General features: G+C 46.3%; 1 protein-coding gene across 2 annotated transcripts in view; it reads right to left on the bottom strand.

The window, feature by feature from the left end:
• Positions 1 to 5,084: 5,084 nt before the first annotated feature.
• ACSL1 (acyl-CoA synthetase long chain family member 1) overlaps positions 5,085 to 21,877 on the bottom strand; it is a 72,260-nt gene continuing 55,467 nt past the window's right edge. Inside the window, exons 10-21 of one of the 2 annotated variants that reach the window (XM_055416408.2) lie at positions 21,675 to 21,748; positions 19,189 to 19,266; positions 16,771 to 16,905; positions 14,715 to 14,849; positions 13,770 to 13,865; positions 12,880 to 12,952; positions 11,303 to 11,391; positions 10,235 to 10,351; positions 8,643 to 8,786; positions 7,265 to 7,366; positions 7,061 to 7,132; positions 5,085 to 6,709 (exon numbers count right to left, since the gene is read on the bottom strand). In XM_055416408.2, the coding sequence (XP_055272383.2) occupies positions 6,569 to 6,709; positions 7,061 to 7,132; positions 7,265 to 7,366; positions 8,643 to 8,786; positions 10,235 to 10,351; positions 11,303 to 11,391; positions 12,880 to 12,952; positions 13,770 to 13,865; positions 14,715 to 14,849; positions 16,771 to 16,905; positions 19,189 to 19,266; positions 21,675 to 21,748 (1,256 nt within the window). In that variant the 3' untranslated portion in view covers positions 5,085 to 6,568. Of the gene's footprint in view, positions 6,710 to 7,060; positions 7,133 to 7,264; positions 7,367 to 8,642; positions 8,787 to 10,234; positions 10,352 to 11,302; positions 11,392 to 12,879; positions 12,953 to 13,769; positions 13,866 to 14,714; positions 14,850 to 16,770; positions 16,906 to 19,041; positions 19,120 to 19,188; positions 19,267 to 21,674; positions 21,749 to 21,877 lie in introns of both variants that reach the window. The other variant, XM_055416406.2, reaches the window with a different exon arrangement.

The following is a 21,877-nucleotide window of genomic DNA, read 5'->3' as shown; positions in this document are numbered from 1 at the left end:
GTGGGTGTGGGAAAGCAAGAGACTCAAGAACAAGAGTCCCTCTGGACCTGCGCTCGCTGCCCAAAGCAGAGTGTGAGCCGACTGGTTCCCCACGCCCTCCGGGTGGAGCAGGGACCTTGTAGCTGGCAAGGATGGTTTCTGTTAGAGAAATGTGACAGCCACAACCATCCCCTCCCTAAAAGATCTCCACAAAAGAGAGTGGCTAGGAACTTACATGCAAAATATATTTTTGAAAAGAATGCTGCTTCCGGGCAAAGAACGAATTCCTCTGCACCTGAAGAACGGTGCTGGGGAAGCAGAATTCATCCAGTGAGATTGCCACCATCCGAGGAAATCAACAGCGAAGGAGTGAGAAGTCAAAATGAAAATGCTAGACTTCTTTTTATGCCAAATGTATGGATGAATAAGTCAGGTTGGTGAGTTTTCCAGTTTCTCACTCTGGGTGAAGAGATCAAGATGAACACAGATTTGAGCATCACTCAAGGTTACAGTGGAGAAGGCAATGGCAACCCACTCCAGTGTTCTTGCCTGGAGAATCCCAGGGATGGGGGAGCCGGGTAGGCTGCCGTCTATGGGGTCGCACAGAGTCGGACACGACTGAAGCGACTTAGCAGCAGCAGAGCAGCAGGGTTACAGGGGTGAGAGGGCAGCTGGCTGCGGGGGTTGGGGGGTGATTACTCAGCTAAGAGAGGAGACAGAGGAGCCGTCCCTGTGCTGTGAGCCACAGGAGAGTCCCCTTTAGCCACACGCACAGCCACGGCCACCACCGTCCATAGTAAGCGCAGAGAGGGTAGGGACTGTGGGGGCGAGAGGGATGCTCTGGGCCTGATCATCCAACAGACCCACGGCTTCCCTTCTCACGGTGCTGCCAGGGCCTCCTGTCCACTGCTCTGCCCAGTGACTGGGGGCAGGCTGGCAGCTTCTCTTCCGCTGTGAAAAGCAGCCATCCCTGGGAATAAGGATGAAATACGACAAGCAAAGTCCAGAGTCCCTGGCATTTACCTGATTCCTCCTGGTGGCTCGACTCAAACTGCAGTGGAGACAGTAGCTGGCCCTGGCTGCCTAATTAAAAAAACAAAGCAAAACGCATCCAACACAGCAGTGGGGCCTTTGGGATGCTCAGAACACTCACTGGGCATCACACCATGCAGGGGGGAGGGACAGAAGGGAGGTGGCCCAGACTCGGAGAGGCCTTGGAGTCAGAAAATCCAGCTCAGTCACTTCCTAGGACAAGTTGGCCGATCTCTCCAAGCCTCGCGTTTCTTATCCATAACAAGGACGTAATGCGTCAATGAAAAAAAAAAGAACTATTCAGATAGGAGCGCCCTAATTTTTCTAGGTCAATCACCATGGATCTACCTATATCTACACCACATTCTCTAGTTCCCTTCCTGTTACAATAGAAGCCGCATCCTATCGAAATACCCCATTGATGAGCGACCTCTGCAGTTGACTGTGGGCTCTAACCTGCTCCCTCTCAGGACAGCTGTCTCCCCTTTTTCCGGCTTCATCACTTTCTGGGTTGATGGGTCATTGTCACCACTGTATTTCTCATCTTCAAAACTCCCACCCCCAGCAACAACAAAAAGCAAGACTCTCTACTTCCCCACCATTCTCCAGTTACCATCCATCCACTCATGGGACAAAACTTCAAGGCAGAGCTGGCCACCCTCTGTCCTGACTCCCTAGGACTCAGGAACTCGCTCCAGCAGACTTCTGGCCTCCCTGCTCTGCCGGACACTCGCTGCCAAGTTTGCTGCCATTGCCAAATCAAGCTCCTCCGTCCACACCCTGTTCCCTCATGCAACAGCAGGTTGTCATACTGACTGCCTCCCTCCCCTCCTGACTCTCTTTCTCTGGGCTTCAGGGACGCCATGCTCTTCCTCCCGGCAGGTGACTCTCCACCCCCATGGCTGCCCCTTTCCTCAGTGGCCCCCACCGTGGAGGTCCCCCTGGGGCTCCACTTGGGGCCTGCTCTGCTTCCTTCCAGGTTTCCCGCTTCCCCGGGCTGCCTGATGAAGCCCCCCTGCCTGCATTTTCTGTGCTGTTGACTGCAATCTGTCATCTCCCGAGCGGTCTTCTGAGCGGCAGATGATATCTATATTTTGAGTTGTCCAGCAGGAACTTGAGATGGCAACTGCCCCCACCCGGCCTCTCGAGTCCTTTCTCCGGAGTCTTCCCATCCCAGTAAGTACGGTTCCACCATCCACCACAGCGCTCACCCCTGAGCCCAGCCTCCTCCCCATTCCCCACGCACAAGGGCTCCGGCTTGGCTTTTAAATTGACTGTCTTCTGTCTCCACCTGCCATCAACCTGGTTCAGGCCGCCTCACTTACACAGGTGAGCCTATCCCTACTCTCACTCTGCCTGTCCTCTGACTCCTCTGCACCTGGCTGGAGGGGTCACTCAGGGAACGTCACTCCTTGCCTCAAAAGCCTTTACTGGTTTAAAACACCTGGGTTCCTTTCTGGGCTGCGGGGCCTGGTAACCGACCCTCCTGCTTCTCTAACTGCTCTCAGCTGTACTCTTCCCCGCCCTTATGATGCTGCAGCCGTGCCGGCTTCCTTTCAGCGCCTGGACTAGAGCCAGCTCATTCCCACCTCAGGGCCTTTGCACCTGCTGCTTCTATTTGAAAACTCTTTCTGCAAAGCTTTGCACGGTTCCTCCTCCATCTTCAGGTTGTCACTCCAAGTGTCACGTCCTCAAAGAGACCTTCTGTGACCACAACACTGAAGACAGGCCCTTGTGGTCCCCTCACTGAGACTCCATCTGTTGTCTTCAAAGCCCCCATTGTGATCTGAAGTTGTGCACTCGCTTGTCTGCTTGCTGGCCGTCTTTCTCGGCAGGGAGTTACAGGGCAAGGATCCATGTGCTGTACTTGCTGCCGAGTTCCTGCAGCTCAGAACTGGGCCCGGCACTTAGCCGATGCTAGGCATGGAACTGCGGATCTGTAACCTGCAGTTTTGTGGGGGCTCTGTGAGGATTAAAGGAGAACGTAAGCTGAGCACAGCCTCGTGCACTTCTCATAGCAAGTCCGTGACACCTGTAGCTGTCATCGCCTCCACAGCTGATGATTCCTGGGACGTCCAAGGGACCTCATGAACCTGCCACATGACTGTGACCCAGCTCTACACCTACTTTCCTCCTGAAATAGTGGCTGGTTCTACCTGACTTTTGATCCTTGATGGATCTGGGGTTTCCAACATCACAGGGAGCAACTGTATTTCATTTATGATGAGCTATAAAACAGAATGACACTGGCAAGTGGTACTAGCCTGTGCTGTGGCAAAGAAAAACCATTAGGTAGGAATCAAAACCGTCTGGCCCAAAGTTCAGAGGCATAACTATTGGCACCAAAAACAATCCAATGACATGTCTCTGTCAGGAGGTTACTGGCACAGGCAGACAAGAAGCAACCTCCACAGTGTGAGGGGGAAAGCTCAGTGTCCAGAGCCAGACTGTCCAGCAGACATACAAGTGACCAGTAAGCACACAAAACGATGCTCAAGTTTATCACCATTAGAGAAATGCAAATCAAAACCACAGTGGGGTACCACTTCACACCCACGAGGGTGGGTATTATCAAAAGAAGAGAGAGAAACCAGCAAGTAATAGCCAAGGAGGTGGAGAAGGTGGAACCCTTGTGCACTGTCCCTGAGAATCTAAAATGATGCGAAAAACAGTGTGGCAGCTCCCCAGAAAATGAAATGACACAGAATGACCCGGTGATCCAGCAATTCCACTTCTGGGTGTTTATCCAAAAGAACTGAAAGCAGGGACTCAGAAAGATATTTGTACAGTGACGTTCACAGTGGATATTGTCAATAGCTAGGAGGTAGGAACAAATGTCCATCAACAAATGTTTGGATAAACACAATGTGATATAATTGTACAAATATTAATGCAGCCATAAAAGTGAGAGAATCTTGACGTTTGTGACGACACAGATGGACCCAGAGGGCATAATGGTGAGTGAAATAAGCCAAACCCAGGAGGACACGCCCTGTATGACTCATTCATACACGGCACCTGGAGCGGTCAAGTCCAGAGACAGCAGAATGGTGGTGGCCAGGGGCCGGGTGAGGAGTGAATGAGGGTTATTACTTTACGGGCGGAGCTGCAGTTTTGGAACGTGGCAATGTTCTGGAGATGGGTGGTGGTGATGGCCGCACAGGCGTGAATGCACTAAAATACCACTAAACTATATGCTTTTAAATGATGAAGACGGGAAATCTTAGGTGTGTTTTACCAGAATATTTTTTTTTTTAAGAAAAAAAAAAAAAAAAGACAATGTTTTTATCAACCTCATTACAGAAGCTTGGTTCAAAGTTTCAAGTATTTGTTCAAATAAGAGTTATCTAACAAACACTCACGAGTTCCTGAGTCCTGTGCTGAGAGCTCAAGAAGGAGATAGGAAGGTCACGGGGTTCCCCAGTGACGGGAGAGAGCAAGAGGGAGGTAGGGAAGGAAGAAGGGAAAGAACTTGAAAAGCAAGATGAAAAGGCAGTCTGGATGAGGAGTCTTGGCAGAGAGCTGTGCACAGGGCTTAAGCTTTAGAAGAAGAAAGCGGACCTCAGCACCCCAAACCCTAGACGGAGGCAGGGGATGAAGGCGCATTTAAACACAACAGGCTACAGAAGGGAGTGGTTAATTCACACTTCTGAAAAAGACAAGTCTCCTAAGACAACGTTAGCGACAGGGGAGAAGAAACAGCTGGCCGCTATGAACGAGCCATCTCCCCCGACATACGGACGCACCGAATGAAAACCCCCAGAGCCACCCACCGCAGCGGCGCCTCCTGCGACGTCGCTTCCCCCGAGAATTTGCGTTTTCAGGAACACCCGTGCCATCCACACCACGGATTTCTCCTCTGAAACACGGCAGGACCGCTGCTGCCGGCACGGGTTGGAGCCCCGGGTCAGCATCTCGAAGTGGAGGGATGACGGCGCCCCGAGGAGGAGCCCCGGCAGGGAGGACACGCAGGGAGGAGCCCGAGGCTGAGCGCGGCCCTGCTCCGCGCCTGCTCATCAGGCCGCCCCGGATGCGACCGCTGACGTGAAAAACCCAGGCGGCACTCAATTCGCTTGAAATGCAGAAATATTTATTTGGTTTCCTTCATTGTTTTTGGAAATTCTGTTTTGGTTTATAAAACATAGAAAGAGCCAACACTTAAAGCAAACATTCAAAACCCCGATGTGACAAATTATTGACTTCTTGGGCAATTAAGAGTACACGTATGAAGTTAGGCTACCAAATAGTGTTATAAGAACGACAGCTCTTTAGGGCAAACCCTGTTGTGCTTGTATAATACAGGTAACTCCTCTATCCCAAAACAACTGCTTTCGGTGTACAAATGAAAACCAAGTTCAGTCACATGTGGCAAAGACTTGCAGTAAAGTGAAATGCTGCTAATTTCCCAAATTAACTTAAAAAACAAAACAAAACAAAACCTTGAGAATCTAATCCCAGGAAATGAGTTTTCCAGATTCCTATGTCCTAGAATTTTGGCTTGTCAAATATATTTCATAGAAATCAAGTAGCATTACGATAGAACAGCATTTATTTATCCATTTCAATAAGTACCCAAGTGTATCTACTCCCTTAACATTTTTAAAGACATGCCTTGCCTGAGAGCTTATATTCCGGGGGTGGGGGGTGGGAAAGCCACTTGATCACAACATACTCTTTCGATATGAAAACCACATTAAAATCCATCAGAGACAGAATGACCGGTTCATCGAAGGTAAAGTCGACAGTTATTCAGGCATCACAGTTGAACATGGTTGATCCAGATAACTGTTTCCTTGTTGAAATGCTTGTCTTCACTGCAGAGTCTAAGGCAGATTTTTTTTTTCTTAATAACCCCTGGGAGGTGACGGATGGAAGAAATCAGGAAATTGGGTCTGGAGAAGAGGGTCAGAAAATATTCTGCTCTATGGGTACCAGAATCCATCCTCTCTGGTGAGCGGCCAGCCAGCCAGCATTTGATACCTGTGCTGTTCTGAGCTGGATCTGCCCTTTGCTTCACTGAGAACCTCTGCTCCAACAGGAAGGACAGGGGTTAATTAGAAGGTTCATGAGAGTGAGTGTGACACAGGGAAGGGAGGGTGGCAGGGATTAAAAACAAAAATAAAAAAACCTGTGGTCCTCTTGCGACCTCCTGCAGGCGAGACAGGTCTTGCTTGTCAGGGACGGTGGTTCCCTCCAGTGCATGGGACTCTTTGAGCAGCAGAAATCTGCAGAATTTGCAGCAAGTAGCAGACACCTCAGAAAGAGCAAAGTCCTAACCCTTTGGTTAGCAGATCGGGGAGACAAAGTGTTCACCCGCCTTTGTAACTGAGGAATCGGTAAAGAACTTAGCACGTTTGCAGTTTCCCCTCTACGATTTTTTAAGGCTCGTTTTGGAAATTGTGGATCACCGTGGATACGGTCTGCGATGCGAGGTGGCTGTAAGGCAGTGTTCCGTTCCCTCCAGGCTCCTATGATGAGAATCTGGACGCGCGAGGCACCCGAGGATGCTCCCTCCCTTCTTGCCGTTGTCAAACTCCCCTCCGCTTCCTCCCTCGCATTAGACTTTGATGGTGGAGTAAAGCTCATCGATCTGTGACCTGAAATAATTCCGAAGCTCTGGCCTTTTAGCCTTCATGGTTGGGGTCAGAAGGCCATTGTCGATAGAGAAGAGTTCAGGGTGAAGACAGATGCCTTTGACCTGTAAAGAGACCAGGAAGTCAAAGGAGGCAAGGAGGATGGATGCCTCTGAAGGGATAAAGACCCTTCTGGGCCATTCCAGCCAGCTTCACAGGCCAGGCCCAGCTGCACCATCTCAACATAGGGCAGGGAGTGGCCTGATAGCAGGACAGAATCGGGACCACAGCCTACCCCCCAGGAAGAGGATACAACCCCCAGTTACGGAAATCCCTCCCCAGCCAAACCACACCACTGTCTCTTCCGCACAATGTCTTTACATCACCTCATCCTCTTTTAGAGCCTGTTCACAAAAAACACCCTCAAGTCAAAAACCTGTTTTTTGGAAATTTGTACACTTGGATGTGAGTCTTACCTGTTCAAATGTTTTTAGGCCAGACTCCTTCCCGAGCCTCACCATGTCTTCTAGAATAGCTTTTTTGACATCCTAATAAGGTAAGAAAAATAAGATCCTTATTCCCATGGTGGGTTCAGGGGACGCGGGGGGGCAGGGGTCCCTGCACTTTGCACTTAACGCAGAGGGAAGCTCAGGAGGACGGCCGCACACTTTGGAACCTACCTTGTTTCTGCACAGTTCTTCAAAGGAGCCCACAATGCCTCTCTTCTGGGCCCAGGCACCTAGTGTCTCAACATCCGGTACCACGATTGCTATGAGAAATGCCTTTAACAGAGACAAGTGAGTTATTACACAGTTTGGTCCCGATGTTCTATAATTGTAGTTCCTTATTATCTGCTTCGTGGGCCCCTGGGAGAATCTGGGAGTTAGAGACCCTCGCTTCAGAGCATGTTACCAACCCTGGCGTCCACAGGGCCCAGGTTAACGACTCCTGCCTCTGAAATACAGACAGTATCGGGAATTTTGCAATAAATGTTTTAAAAGAACCACTGGAAATCAAAATCTAATAAAACCCTAGTTTTTACTTATTTTTATATATACTTTTAAAAATAAAATAGGATCAAATAAGCAAATAATGGGATAGATATCAGATAACTACTTTATAAAAAGACAAAAAGAAAATATATACAGATTCACTTTAAAAAGAACTCTAGCACCTCATTCTTTACAACTGAGTGACAATGAAATGAAAGAAAAATCAAAGGCATAGTAAGATTCCAGGTCTAAGAAGATGCAGTGCATTCGCAAAGAAAAATAGGTGTATTTTCTTATAAGAAAATATTCTGCCACAATTATTTGAAAATTTAAAGATTTGTAGAAATATTTTAAAATTTATTTAAATAGGAGGATAATTAATTTATAATATTGTGATGCTTTTTGCAATGAATATGAACCCGCTCTAGGCATACATGTGTCCCCTCTGATTTGTAGAAATATTAACCCTCAGAAAACTAGAACCTATTCTCTTCCTTTACACCATCTGTCCAGAATTTTGGCAAATGAGATTCCATTGCAATACTGACATTGGTTTCCAACTTTAAGATATGCTGGCTTCCAAACCATCATTTGTTCAAGAATGATGTAGAAGGAATACCATAAATAAGTTAGGTTTAATATGTCTGAAAATTCTAAGCTTTCTTATAACCCATATATCAATATTTCTCGTCATAATTAAATTAGAAGCTTATTTTACCTATCCCCCAGTATTTTTACGCCACTTCCCTTGGGACAGAAGACTAAGAACTGCCAAAAATAAGAGGCACAAATTTCTAGTTACAAAATGGACGGGGGGAGAAAACAGAAAAAAAGAAAAGAAATGCCAAGCAACAAAACCCAATAACGTGTTGATTATGTTCTAGCAAGTCAGGCATCAAAGTCAGAGAGTCAGAAAGCCAGTTCACACACGTGGCAAACTTCCCATTACACTGAAAGTACCTGGACGTCTTAGAATATTGTGACGCTTTTTGCAACAAATATGAACCAGCTATAGGCATACATGTGTCCCATGGGCCACAGAGCTCCTGGCTTGGGCAGCACATACCTGCAAGCTCTCTCCATGGACAAACACCTGAGCGATAGGTTCACTTCGCTGGTAGATGTTTTCGATCTTCTCGGGAGCTATGTACTCCCCTTGTGCCAGTTTAAAGATGTGCTTCTTCCTGTCGATGATCTTCAAGGTGCCATTCTGTTTGGGGGTGCGGAGGGGAGGTGTGGGCCATGAGCAGGTTCCAGGGGCTGTGTCCCCGCCAGCAGTGGCCGCGCAGGGTACTGAGCATTTCCTGTGTACTATTACTTAATCCTGATAAGGTCTGGCAGGAGTTAGCTGTTAACCCATTTTACAGAGAGACAAACTAAGGCTGACAGAGAATACATAACCTCCCCAGGCTGAATAGTGAGACAGAGAAGGGATGAGGGAGTCCCTCTCACTCCACTTCCACCTCTCAGCCAACTAGAGCGCCCCGCTTGCTCCCTTCAGCTTGGCGAGCTTTATTCTGTGTCACAGGGGCCCGAGATGGGCTCAAGATCCTCTTGAGGAGAGACGCGCTCATCCTCCCCATGGCGCTTGGTGTGGAGCAGGGGCTACAGAGGACCAGCTCACAGCCTTCTGTCCCTGCTCCAGGGCAGGGGCAGGAGGGGGCTGCTCCCAGCTCCCTGGGTGATGACTGTGGGGACGCAAGAATCTTTGGGCCAGACTGGAAAATGCCAGTAGTGTCTACCTCCCCACCTCTGGTAACCCAAAGCCCCATTCCCACCCCCAGTCACTCGCTCACTTCCCAGAGTCATCTGCTGGAAAGTGCCTGGGGTTCTCTCAGCCTGCAACAGCTCTCCTCTGTTTCCAACAGGAGCAGACTAAGGTCCAGGAAGATTAGCAGATGGGCTCCTGAGAGCCAGAGTCAGAATTAGAACGGATACTTAATCCCTCCTGAGTCTGGAAAGAGGGACTTGGTTTATTTCTAAACAGCCTGGGTATTCTGAAATCTGAATTAATTTGGGGTGGGGATATTTTTTCAGGCAAAAAAAAAAATTAAGCACCTTAAATCTGTAAGACTTGAACAATTACACAATAATAATAATTACACTAGCCATTGGAGTGCTTGCAATGAAAATCAGTAATGACTTTAAAAAGCAATGGTTGTCACCACAACAGCAAAAGTGGTGACACCTATGGGTTGGCTTCTTGAAACAGCATCTTGACTCCCGAGATGGACTCTGAATTTCTCCACGGTAAACGGTTCTGAGGCTACACTCAAAGGGCTTGGCCTCAACCTCTAAACACTTACCCTGTTTTTACTGAGATGACGATGCTAAGAAATGTGTGTTCACAAATTCCGGCCTGTCATCCATTCCCAGCAGCTTATATACAGTGCTCTCTCCCCCCGCCCCAAAATGAACTAAGGCCTCAAGTTCAAGGCACAGCACTGAAATGGGAAAAGCCAGTCACAGTGTTTCTGCATTTCAAACCAGAAGCAGCAACCAGAAAGGATGTCAGGTATCAAAACAAAACCTCTGTGCAGCAGTCACAGTGAAAATGCTACAGGAGGATGATAAACATACGCCTGTTTCCTGCGGGAGGGGGAGGGAGGGAGAGAGAGCAGGGAGCTCGTCTTCCCGACAAGGGAGGGGACCACTTACTGGTAACCACTTGCCAATGTCCCCTGTGTGCAACCAGCCATCTTTATCCAGAGCTTCTGCTGTTTTCACTGGGTCTTTCAAGTAGCCTTGAAAAACGTTTGAGCCTTTCACACACACCTGATGGAAAAAGAGGGTGAGGGAGGTGTGGCCATGCAAATGAGAAGAAATGGTGAAAGGTACAACCATCCACTTATAAGTAAGGACCAGGGATGTCACACACAGCACGGTGACTACACTTATTAGCAGGGCTGCGTGGGATGTTTTCAAGTTGTTAAGAAAGGATATCTTAAGAGCTCTCACCACAAGGGGGAAAAAAAAATCACTTCTTTTTGTTACCGGTATGAGATGATGGATGGTTACGAAACCCATGGCCGTGATCATTTCACAATATGTGCGAGTCAAATCACCTTACACTTACACAGAGCTGGTGTCAATTCTATCTCAGTACGATGGGAGGGGACAAAAAAAGATGATCTGTTAAGAGCACTGACTGGGACTTCTCCAGAGAAAACTGTGTCTCTGTGTGTGTGTCTCCTTCAACCTTTAGCCAGACTCTGAATACCAGGATCCAGAGGGAGCTACCAGAGCCTCGCTGATGTGCTGGCACCTCCAATGCCCCTGCTTCCTTCCTGAATGTCTTCGGCTGCAAATTCTAGGGCTCACGATCACCCTAGGTTCTGGCTCTATGCTACCAGAAAGCCCCAAAGGGGATGAAGTAACACAGCAGCTGGGCGCACCTCCCACTAGCCAGAGGCCACTAACAGGCAGTGAGGGCATTCAGCAGACAGGAAGCCGGGGTCAGGGACTTTGGGCCCTGAAGACTTTCTGCCCTCCTGGGCCTTCAGCCCCATTGTGCTGGTGGCAGAAGGCGGTGCCAGTGCCCCCCACGCCCCCACCCCGAGACTTGGACATATGCACCTTCAAAAAGAAACCTGTGTGACTGCAGGATTAGCAGCAATACCAAGCTCAGTGGCTTCACCTGCCACGGTGCCAAGAAGTGGCTGGTTACAGAAGTGGCAGGTACCGGAGGCGATTGCCCTGAGGGGGTGACTGCGGGGTATTACTCACCTCGCCCTCTCCCTTGGCAGCCAGGTAATTCATTTCTTCCACATCAACAAGCTTGATAATGTTGCAAGGCATTGGGGCACCAACATGGCCTGTATATCAAATAAAAGAATGATCACTCCTAACGTGACGACAAATATCCTTAGGCCAGATTGTTTTGATCCCAAACAAGCCCTGTTCTCATGCTGAGAACAGCTGGTGCAGACCTCTGGCTTTGGCAAACACAGCCTGTCTCCCCCTGGCAAATTAATTTAGAGAGTTTATTCCCAGAAAAGAGAGAGAAACATTCAACTTAGGGACCTTTCCTAAGTTTGATGCTCCAAATTACTTTTCAAAGTGTAAATGATTTGGTTGCTGATTTTCAGGGTTTCTTTGAATACCTGGAAGTGGGTTTTCTAGAACTTTTATGTGGTTCCTATGATCTGATGGCCCTGCTCTCCCTCATACAGATATAATTAATGTCTGCGTTCTCTATGAGAACAAACCTTGATCAGTCAGATGGTTCTGACCAATATGGCCTTTTCCCCTAGATTATGAAAAAACATGTCTTATATGTAAATTCATTAAGACAGGACAAGACTTCTTTTCACAGTTCACTTCACTCTCTTGCCAAAGGGTGCTAGGACTGGGCTATTTTCCCAAAACAAAAATAACAGAAATCAGATTAAGTTTTAAGAGTGTCACAAATCATTCTTCTGATGTTTTGATCATTTTATCTTAAAGTGGTCACTATTCCAAATTCTCTAGCTGGTAAGGCACCAGGGATTAAAAAATAAGTACTGTGAAAAAGGTTTATAAACTGTCAGTCCCAATTGTAACAGAAGGATGTTCCCAGAGACAGCCTGATATTAGAATCTGTGTCATTAGATATTCAAACATGTACAACATCAAATGTATCAGGGAATTTATTGATCACGGTGTAGAGTACACTGCTGGTATGGGGCAGGGGAGGAATACAAGTCTTGTGGTCAGACATGGGCTGGGATCCTGGCTCTGAAGCATAAAGCTATATAAATTCTTAGACTTTATGGACAAGCTTCTTAGTCAACAATCAACCATGTCCTCCCAGAGGTGACAAGGCTGACCTCACAGGCATGTTGCTGGGATGCAATGCACGTAATATGTGTCCATCAGTGCCTAACACAGAACCCCATCCAGAAAAAGTACTCATGTTTATCCACCACTGTTCTTTCCTTACGGGAAAAACGACTTGTGTTTATTTCCGCCTGGGGTCTTAACACCAAGTGCAGCACACAGTGGAAATGCCGTTAAAATTCACCAGCAAGTAATCAGGCCCCACTCAATTCCCGGAAAGCGCTGGTGGGCCAAGCACTCTGAACCTGGTATGAAGGGCACCGTCTTCAGATGGGAGCTCCACCCAGCCTGACAAGTCAGAGCCTCCAAATCACCACTGTGCCCTGGAAGACACCGTCCACAGGGCTCCCGGGTTCACAGGATTGTTGGCCCCAAGGCCAAATCATCGGAGACACAGCACTTGTTTAAGTTGGTTAATTAACCCAATTCCAACAACTTTGATGTGAAGAGTAAGATCCTAGTGAGCAAAGTCCCGCCCCCTGTACCTGCGGTCCAGTCTCCAGCAATGGTCAGGCAGCAGCCGGCAGTGCACTCCGTCTGTCCGTAGCCTTCGTAGAACTGGGTCCCCAGGCAAAGGGACAGAAAGAGAGGGGACAGTCACACTTCCACTGCAAGTGCTCAGTAACTAAGTTCCTCCTGCTTGATTAGACACCTCAGCCCACACGTTACAACACGCTTATTACAGCGCAAGCATGTTCACACATATAGAAGACAATGCCGTAACAGGTCACACTTCGCAGGATCCACCCAGGGACACACTCGCTCTGTGGGCTCACGGCTACTTGTCACCCAGTCTCTGATGCTCCCCCCATGTAAGCCAGGGTCTCTGCGTGGTTTATGACCCAAACCCAGGCCCTCACACCTGATCTAAAGGTATCTTTTGTGCCTTACTCCAGTGAAAATTACCCAACGGCGAACACAACATATTCTGCCAGAGGTGAAAGATACATGCAGGCACATCAGAGACTGCATGTCTTACAAATTGAAGGTTGGTGGCAACGCTGTGTTGTCAGAAGATGGTTAGCGTTTTTTAGCCATGAAGTATTTTTAAATTAAGGTATATACAATGCCTTGTTTTTCTGACATAATGATACTGCACATCTACTAGACTACAGTCCGGTGTAGACAGGGCTTTTATATCTACTGGGAAACCAAAAAGTTCAAGAGACTCGCTTTACTGAGACACTGGCTTTACTGCACTGCTCTGGAACTGCAGGATCTCCAAGCTGAGCATGCACGTCTTTCTCCAAGCCACCCAGGAGTAACACATCCGAAGAAAAGAAGGGGCACGTGCAGGAGAAGAAGACAGCTTTTTGGAAAGCAGCTGCATGGGCGTGAATCAGTCTGAGACCCTGAGTGGCAGGGAGCCCCTCACCTGGCAGCCCAGCGCAGCCCTCAGGAAGGTGAGCACGGTGGCAGACACAGGTGCCGCTCCTGTGATCATCAGCCTCACTTTTCCTCCCAGGCTCGACTTTCAAGGCAAGAAGAGGGGAGAGGGTGAGGATAAGTGGCTGGAAAGCAGTGGTCTTCTCCAAGATTCCTCCTGGGAACCCGGATGCCCTACCCCACCAGCTCCTGGTCGGCAGGCTGCACAGAACTCACTCCACACGACCACGCACAGGCACTCCAAGAGGGACACCCGACGAGTTTGGTTCTGCCCAAAACCACACCACTCACTCTCAACGGCTGTGGACAACAAAGCAACACCTCTGCACTCACAGGTGTTTTAAGGAATTAGAACAAGAGTGTCGTGGGTTTGTGGCAACTATCGCATTTTGGGGAACACAATATTATTCCATATTTTTTTTTTATCACTCATGTCTAAAAAAAATAACCTCAAGAGTTTCAGAAAAGTAAAACAAAATGGAGAATCAGAAAGGCTATGCTACCTGATCCCTTTTCTGCCCTGGATAGTGAAACACTGTTCAGAGTTTTCTTGGACACTGAGGTTTTGCTAATGGCTTTGTCCTTAGTTTTAAGAAATGTGCCAGAAATTCTCTTTCTCTCTGACCTTCTCTTTTAAAAAGAGCTCTCGCACAATAAAGGGGTACAGGATAAAGAGGTACAAACAACTAGGTATAAAATAAGCTACAAGGATATATTGCACAAGGATATATTGGGGGAATATAGCCAATATTTTATAATAACAATAAATGGAACATCATCTTTAAAAATTGTGAATCACTATATTGTATGCCTGTCATTTATATAAAACTGTACATCAACTATTCTTCAATTAAAAAAAACAAAAGCCCTCACAGGAAGTTTGAAAGCCAAATTAGTTTAGATGACAAGCAATAGTTCTGAGTCAACGTGCTACCTGGATTTTGTGGAAGATCAGTTTATCCCAGAGGCTGTTGTTTCTAATGATGCCACTGCGAAGCTCAGCCTCTTTCCTCTTGGAGGCAAAGTCCAACAGCCATCGCTTCAGTGTGGTGTTTGCTTGTCCGAAAATCTAATGAGTCAAGAGATGAGGTTTCCCGATGAGTAGAATGGCAAGAATTAAAGCGTCAGGTAACAACAAGTGTTGGAGAAGATGTGGAGAAACTGGAACCTTCACGCCTTGCTGGCGGGGATATAAAATGGTTCAGTTGCTTTAGAAAACAGACTGGCAGTTTCTCAGTTAAACACAGAGTTAGTCATGAGCCAGCAATTCTGCTCCTGGGCACACACCTAAGAGAATGAAAACACACATCCATAGAGCCCCTTGCCTGTGGATGTTCACAGCCGCGTTATTCATAACAGCCAAGAAGAGGAAACAACCCCACTGACCATCAATGGCTGGACAGATAAATAAAACATGTTGCATCCACGCAGTGGAATATTATTTGGCCATTAAAAGGAACGAAGTATGGATGCAGGCTCTGACATGTATGCACCTGGAAAGCATACTTAAGTGGAAGAAGCCAGTCACAAAAGAATATTCCGTGATCCTACTCATATCAAAATCCAGAATAGGGAAATTTACAGGTTCAGGAAGTAGATTCATTTTATGGGGTAGAGGGAGGTAGTGGGGTGGAGGATAATACCACATTCTTTCTGAAGTGACACAAATGTTCTAAAATGGACTTTAATGATAGTTGCAGAACTCTGCAAAACCTTTGAATTGCACTAAAAACATTTAAATGGGTGAATCATATGTAATGTGAATTATATCTCAATAAAGCTGCCTTACAATTTTCTTTTAAAAAAAATAACCACTAAAAAAAATGAGAAAGAAGAATATGTTTGCAATGAAGGTGACGTGGGTTCAACACCTGGGTCACGAAGATCCCCTGGAGGAGGAAATGGCAACCCACTCCAGTATTCTCACCTGGGAAATCCCATGGACAGAGGAACCTGGTGGGCTACAGTCCACGGGGTCTCAGAGTCAGACACAATGGAGTGACTAAACAATCACCACCACAAAGGATTAACAGAAGCTAAAACCTTAAGGTCTCCCATGGAAACTGGGGAGTATTAGCTGGCAGGAAAACAAAAATGTAAAAAAACGAGAAGGTTCTCATAGATGACAAAAGCCATGCTTCAACATGAAGAGCATTAAAACTGCCCTGTGCAAATCCACGGTAGAGACTGCTCTCATCACACGGGGTCCTGTCCTGGCCGTGGGCCTGTGGTCCAACAGCCCACCACCTTCTCCTGGTCCTGGGCTTGGCTTAGTCACATCTCCCAGTGTAGCTACTAAGTAGGCAGCATTTTTATACTTGGTGGAACTTTACAATTTATAAAATCGTTTCATAGTTATTATCTTCATTATTTTCATTTTTTGTTTGTTGAGTTTTAAGCCAGCTTTTCCACTCTCCTGTTAGCCTAGACAGCGGTATGAAAGTGGAAGCATTAGTTGCTCAGTCATGTCTGACTCTTCCGAGACCCCATAGACTGTAGCCCACCAGGTTCTTCTCTCCATGGGATTCTCCAGGCAAGATTACTGGAGTGGGTTGCCATTTTCTGCTCCAGGGGATCCTCCTGAGCCAGGGATCAAATCTGGGTCTCCAGCATCGCAGGCAGACTCTTTACTGTTGGAGCCACCTGGGAAGCCCAATAAAATCATTTGATAGCTATTATTTTCATGTGATGTAATTAGCAACTTTATGAGATGGAGGAGGAGGTAAGTCCATTGTAAAGGTGAGGAAACGGAGGCTCAAAGAGTTTATTGTGAAAATAAAGCCACCTCCACCTCACATCTGTATTGTGCCTTCTGATTTATAAGGTATGCTCACAGTGCTTTCTCTTATAATCCTCACCCACAGCTCTGGGAGGTAAACAGACGCTAGTTTAACAGCGGAGTAAACGGCAGTCCCACGAGTCTAAGAGCAGCCGCCACGTTCACAGAGAATTTTGGGTTCAAGATCCCACACTCTGCCCCTGACACTCACTCGGTCAAACATCCGGTTCAGCAGTCTGGGGACCACGGGGAAGATGGTGGGTTGAAGGGCCTTGAGGTCATCCATAAGCAGCCTGATATCTCCTTGGAAAAATCCTATTTTAGCTCCATGACAGAGCATCACACACTACAGAGGCAAACAGAAATATCTAATGTGTCATCATTGCAGTGGGGGTTACACAACACACACAGACACACAAGGCTTTGGTTTTAGCACTTCAGGCCAGTTTCCAGAAATCATAAAGTTCCTAAATGTAGGGAGCTTTCAAAACAACATTCTTGGGACTCCCCTGGTGGTCCGGTGGTTAAGACCCTGAGCTTCCAATGCAGGGGCTGCAGGTTGGATCCCTGGTCAGGGAACTAATATCCGACATGCCATGTGGCATGGCCAAAAATAAAATAAAAAATGAAACAGCATTCTCGTGTTGTAGGGTCCTTGTACAACAGGGGGCTATTGCACTACTCCTGATCATCCTGAAGGTAGAGGAGCTAACTAATCAGCAACCAGGGAATGTGGTTTTTAGTGATGATCTTAGAGGTTCTGCTGTTTTAGCTTCAGGATCAGTATCTGCCAAATGAAGGACATGGTATCAGATAATCCAAGTTATTCTTAGCCTTCCAGAAAATTTAGGTCTAATTTATCCCATAATAAAAGCTTAGCTACTTTCCTACAGTCCAAGCTTTTTAAATAATGTTTGTTTATTTATTTATGGCTGTGCTGGGTCTTCGCTGCTGTGCAGCTTTCCTCTAGCTGTCGTGAGTGGAGCCTTTTCTCTAGTTGTGGTGCTTGGGTTTCTCATTGCAGTGGCTTCTCTTATTGCAAGCACGGGCTCTAGCGTGCATGGCTTCAGTAGTTCAGGCACACAGGCTCAGCAGTTGTGACTCCCAGGCTCTAGAGCACAGGCTCAGTAGTCGCAGGGCATGGGCTTAGCTGCTCCAAGGCACATGGGATCTTCCCAGATCAGCAATCGAACCCGTGTCTCCTGCATTGGCAGGCTAATGCTTTACTACTGAGCCACCAGGGAAGCCCCAGTCCAAGCCTTTTAAAGTTTCATTTTTCCTGTTTGTATCTAACTAAAAAAAAAATCTGAGTCATCAGAATACGCTGCAGTTGAGACTGCACAGGGCAGTCTGCCTTCAGTTTTAACCTAGTGCCTGAATCTCCTCCTGTCCGATGCAAGCTGCACTGGCAGGTCACAGGCACTTGACAAAGAGTCTGCCTGTTTTAAATTTTAAAAAGAAAGAGAGATTCAAGGGATGCTGCAACGGAAGTACAGATGACCTCAGGCTTGAAAGCAGAAACCACTTTAGAATGGTACACCATGGTTCATTGTTTAAAAATTAAAGCTCAGAGGCTTTGTTCAGGGTGAACTGACTTCTGGGCACTGTGAAAACTAGGGAGGTAACTACAGTCCACTGTCAACACATTTGTGATCACTCTGTACACGTGCAAGGTCTCCCGAGGCGTGCAGGAGACAGAAGTATCGGCTGGCTGATCCTTGGTCCTTTGGGAGAAGTAAATCCTCCAGGGCAGCAGCTAGTCAAAGCGCAGAGTCTTTATCAGCCCCTCACCCCCCAATACCTGTTCAGTGTCTGAAACACGGCTGGTGCTTCATGAACAGACATTAAACGAATGAGCAGTGCTCACTGTTTCTCCCATAAGCATACAAAGCAAAACTGTCCAAGAAGGAAAAACAGATGGTTCTTGGTCAGCTTTTAAATGAGTCACACAGCTCTGTGTGAGCAGCTCAAGGAGAACTTGGCTGAAGGTCATCTACTCTGCCAAGGGCACTCGGGATATTGGTTAAAAAAAAATGAATCTGAAGTCAACTTGTGCCTTAGAGATAAGCACAGTCAAAAATAAAAACTTCTGGGACGTTGCTGGAAATCCGGTGGTTAGAGCTTCAAGCTTCCAGTGCAGGGGGCCACAGGTGTGATCCCTGGTCAGGGACCTAAGATCCCACAAGCTGCTCAGCATGGCCAAAAAGAAAATAAAGAGAGACAGAGACCACTTACAGAACTCAAGCCTCACCAGGCTTTGGGGGATGCTATTCATAAAAGTTCTACATTCACAGCTCGTCTGTCTGAATTCATATCTGTGTCCTTCAAAAGTTTGAACTCCTAACTTTAAAATGAGTATTAAAGTTCAGTACCCGGACCCAGAACAAAAATGTATACTCTTAAATAATTAGCTCTATTTCTAAAACGGGGGACTGAGCAAAGAACTGCCTACGGGGAGGATGGTATACACACATGAACTTACCAGCAGGAGCTGTTCATACATGTGTGCAAGCGGTAAAAACGAAATGTGTTTGTCACTGGCATTCAACCCAAGTGCTTTCTGTAAAACACAACAACTTAGAACACAAACAAACGCGCACGCGCAGGCGAAATAAAATCCAGTGCCTACCTCTACAACTCTCTCAAACATGTGGGCCAGAGGCAAGAAAGAGATCAAAGTGTCATCTGAGGTAGGAGTAAACGTATTCTGCAAGCAAAGACACCAGTGGGCAGAGAAGCGTTAGGATTGCCAGGAAGTCTCCCTTCATTTCAGAGCACATGATATCTCAAGGCTAAGAAGTAACAGCATGAGTTTACATTCTGCAATTATTTCTCATCGAAAAAGGAAATGCTAAGCAATACTTCAATAAGTTATTCAAATACAGTAGAGGTCATTCCTAATGACAAAGTAAACCCATGCAGGACTTGAGTCACAATTAAGAAAATGTGGCCCACACTGGGATGGTCAGATATCATGTGCTCTAAGCACCCAGACTTTCAAAGCTACAGGACCTTGATGACCAGCAAACTCCGCTCCACCTTAAGAAATACAAGCTTCACTCCAACAAAAGACCAGCATCTTTTGTTGTCAAGGACATAGGAGAGAAAAGAAGAGAAACTTGGAGATTTCCATGTTCCTTTTATTTACAGTACAAATGTATTTTCAGCATTTTAGTTTGATCAACATTTTTACCTTAAAGCCCTGCTCGACCCCATTAAAAAAAAAAAATCCCAATGTGTTTAATGAATTAAGTTCTGAACTGGCCCCAGGGAATTTGCTTTCCCATAAAATGCTGATCATGGCAGGTCTGCACCTCAAGTAACATCTGGTTTCCATTTCATGGCTAAGAATGAGCTTAACTTATGATCAGGCACAGTGAGGGATGTGCATGGAATGTTCTTGCTATTAATATAGAGAATTCTGGCCCAAATAGGGGCTGCCAACAGCAGCTGCTGCCCCACCAACTAAGAAACAAAGGCTTTATCAAGTTGCCTAGGGATGATGCACCTAGCTTGGAGTTGGGCTCTCCCCTCCCCAAGGCTGGGCCATCCTCCACAATAAAGCAATCACACGTGATGTAGCCTAATCATGCCATAATCTGAGATTAATTTTATTCCTGCTTTCCAACTGGTACTTGCCAGTAGGAAAGTGCTACAAAATGAGAAATCAGACTCAATACTATACTAAATCAGACTCAACATCTATACTCTTCAATTTTCTGATTTAAGTCAAACAAATAATGTATATCTGCATAATGAGAAGTTTTACAAAGTTGAGAATGCCCCTGATAATGTTCACATTAACATTCACTGTAATCATTTGCCTCAATGATTCATGCATTTTAAGTTTTATTTGAAGGCCAATTAGGAAATTAAAATCTCAGTTTGGTAAAGTACTAAATGTTGAACTCTGTTTAGAAAGTATATACCAAAAGGACTAAGAAGGTGTAAGAATACACTTATGCAGTTGCTGAAGATACCCATTCCCCAAAACCATTAAGCACAGGCTCCTACCACAAAAAGCAGACCCTAGAGAACCCCTCCAGAGATACATAATTTGCAAAAGCAAATTATGAAAAAATGTGCAAAGGATACGAGGGAAAGGTATTCATTACATTATTCAATACACACTTTTTTAAAAGGCAAGTTGGAAATAGATCCTTGGTGCTATAGATTGATTATAACTACCCCTCTCAAAGTCGTATTTAAAGCCCTAAGAACCCCACTCCATGTGACTGTATTTGGAGACAGGGAAGGTCATTCGGGTTCAGTGAAGTCCTAAGGGTGGGGCCCTGATCCAATCAGGCTGGTGTCCTTGTCTAAGGACAGGAAGAGACACCAGAAACCCATCTCTTGTTCTCCATATGCACACAGAGGCGAGGGCAGGGGAGGCATGGAGAGGAGTCGGCCAGCTACAAGCCAGGAAGAAAGCCTTCACTAGAACCAACCAAATTTGCTGACACCTTGATCATGGACTTCCAGCCTCCAGTACTGTGAGAAAATACATGTCTATAGTTGAAGCCACCCCACCCAATCTGTGCTATATTGTTATGGCAGCCCACACAGACTAAGACATTTATACAGCACATTTTAAAAGTATTTGAAATAACTATAAAGTTATTTGATCTAAAGTTCAAGATTTTAATCCTTCTTATAAAGTAGAAGTCAAATTAAGCATAACACACAGTGAAAACAATAATAATTCAAAAAACCTTCAGCAACATTGAACATTTCCTTGTCCACCCAAAGAAATTAATTCTTTTCTGCACACTAAAACAGGAAATAAAATCACAAGAGAGTCAGTTTTTCTCTGTCCTTTCCTAAAAACATTTATAAGGCAGTATCTAAATGAAGTTTTACTATATAAAAGATGTAATAAATTCGATCTGTCAATTCACATTAACCAGCAGGAGTTGGGGATCAGGTCCACAGTGAAAAGCTATTTGAGAGGAGGTGACCTCAGAACATGTGAAAGCTCAGACCTATCTATATTTCAGTTAGTCTTTCAAATATAGTCCGGGCCTAACATAATGGTGGGGCCTTGACCACCTTCATTCTTGAGCCCTGATGAAACCACTGGATACATGGAAAGATGGCCCTCTCCCCAAAGTTTACCTCTGTCATTTTCACAAACGCTGAGCAATCGCTCACTACATTTCGATGGGTGATCATTGCTCCTTTGGGGTTGCCTGGGGACACATGAGCAAAATAAAATTAGAAGACAGAAACTCCATCCAAGAATGGCAGATGTGAGAGAAGCCCATAAGCCCCACATTGTTAGGGCCCCCGATGCCTCTAATGTGAGGTACACTGTGAAA

Source organism: Moschus berezovskii, chromosome 26, assembly GCF_049115385.1.
Source record: "Moschus berezovskii isolate FMDL1 chromosome 26, NW_MosBer_1.0, whole genome shotgun sequence".
NCBI lineage: Eukaryota > Metazoa > Chordata > Mammalia > Artiodactyla > Moschidae > Moschus > Moschus berezovskii.
This window is presented reverse-complemented; position numbering and strand designations above follow the sequence as displayed.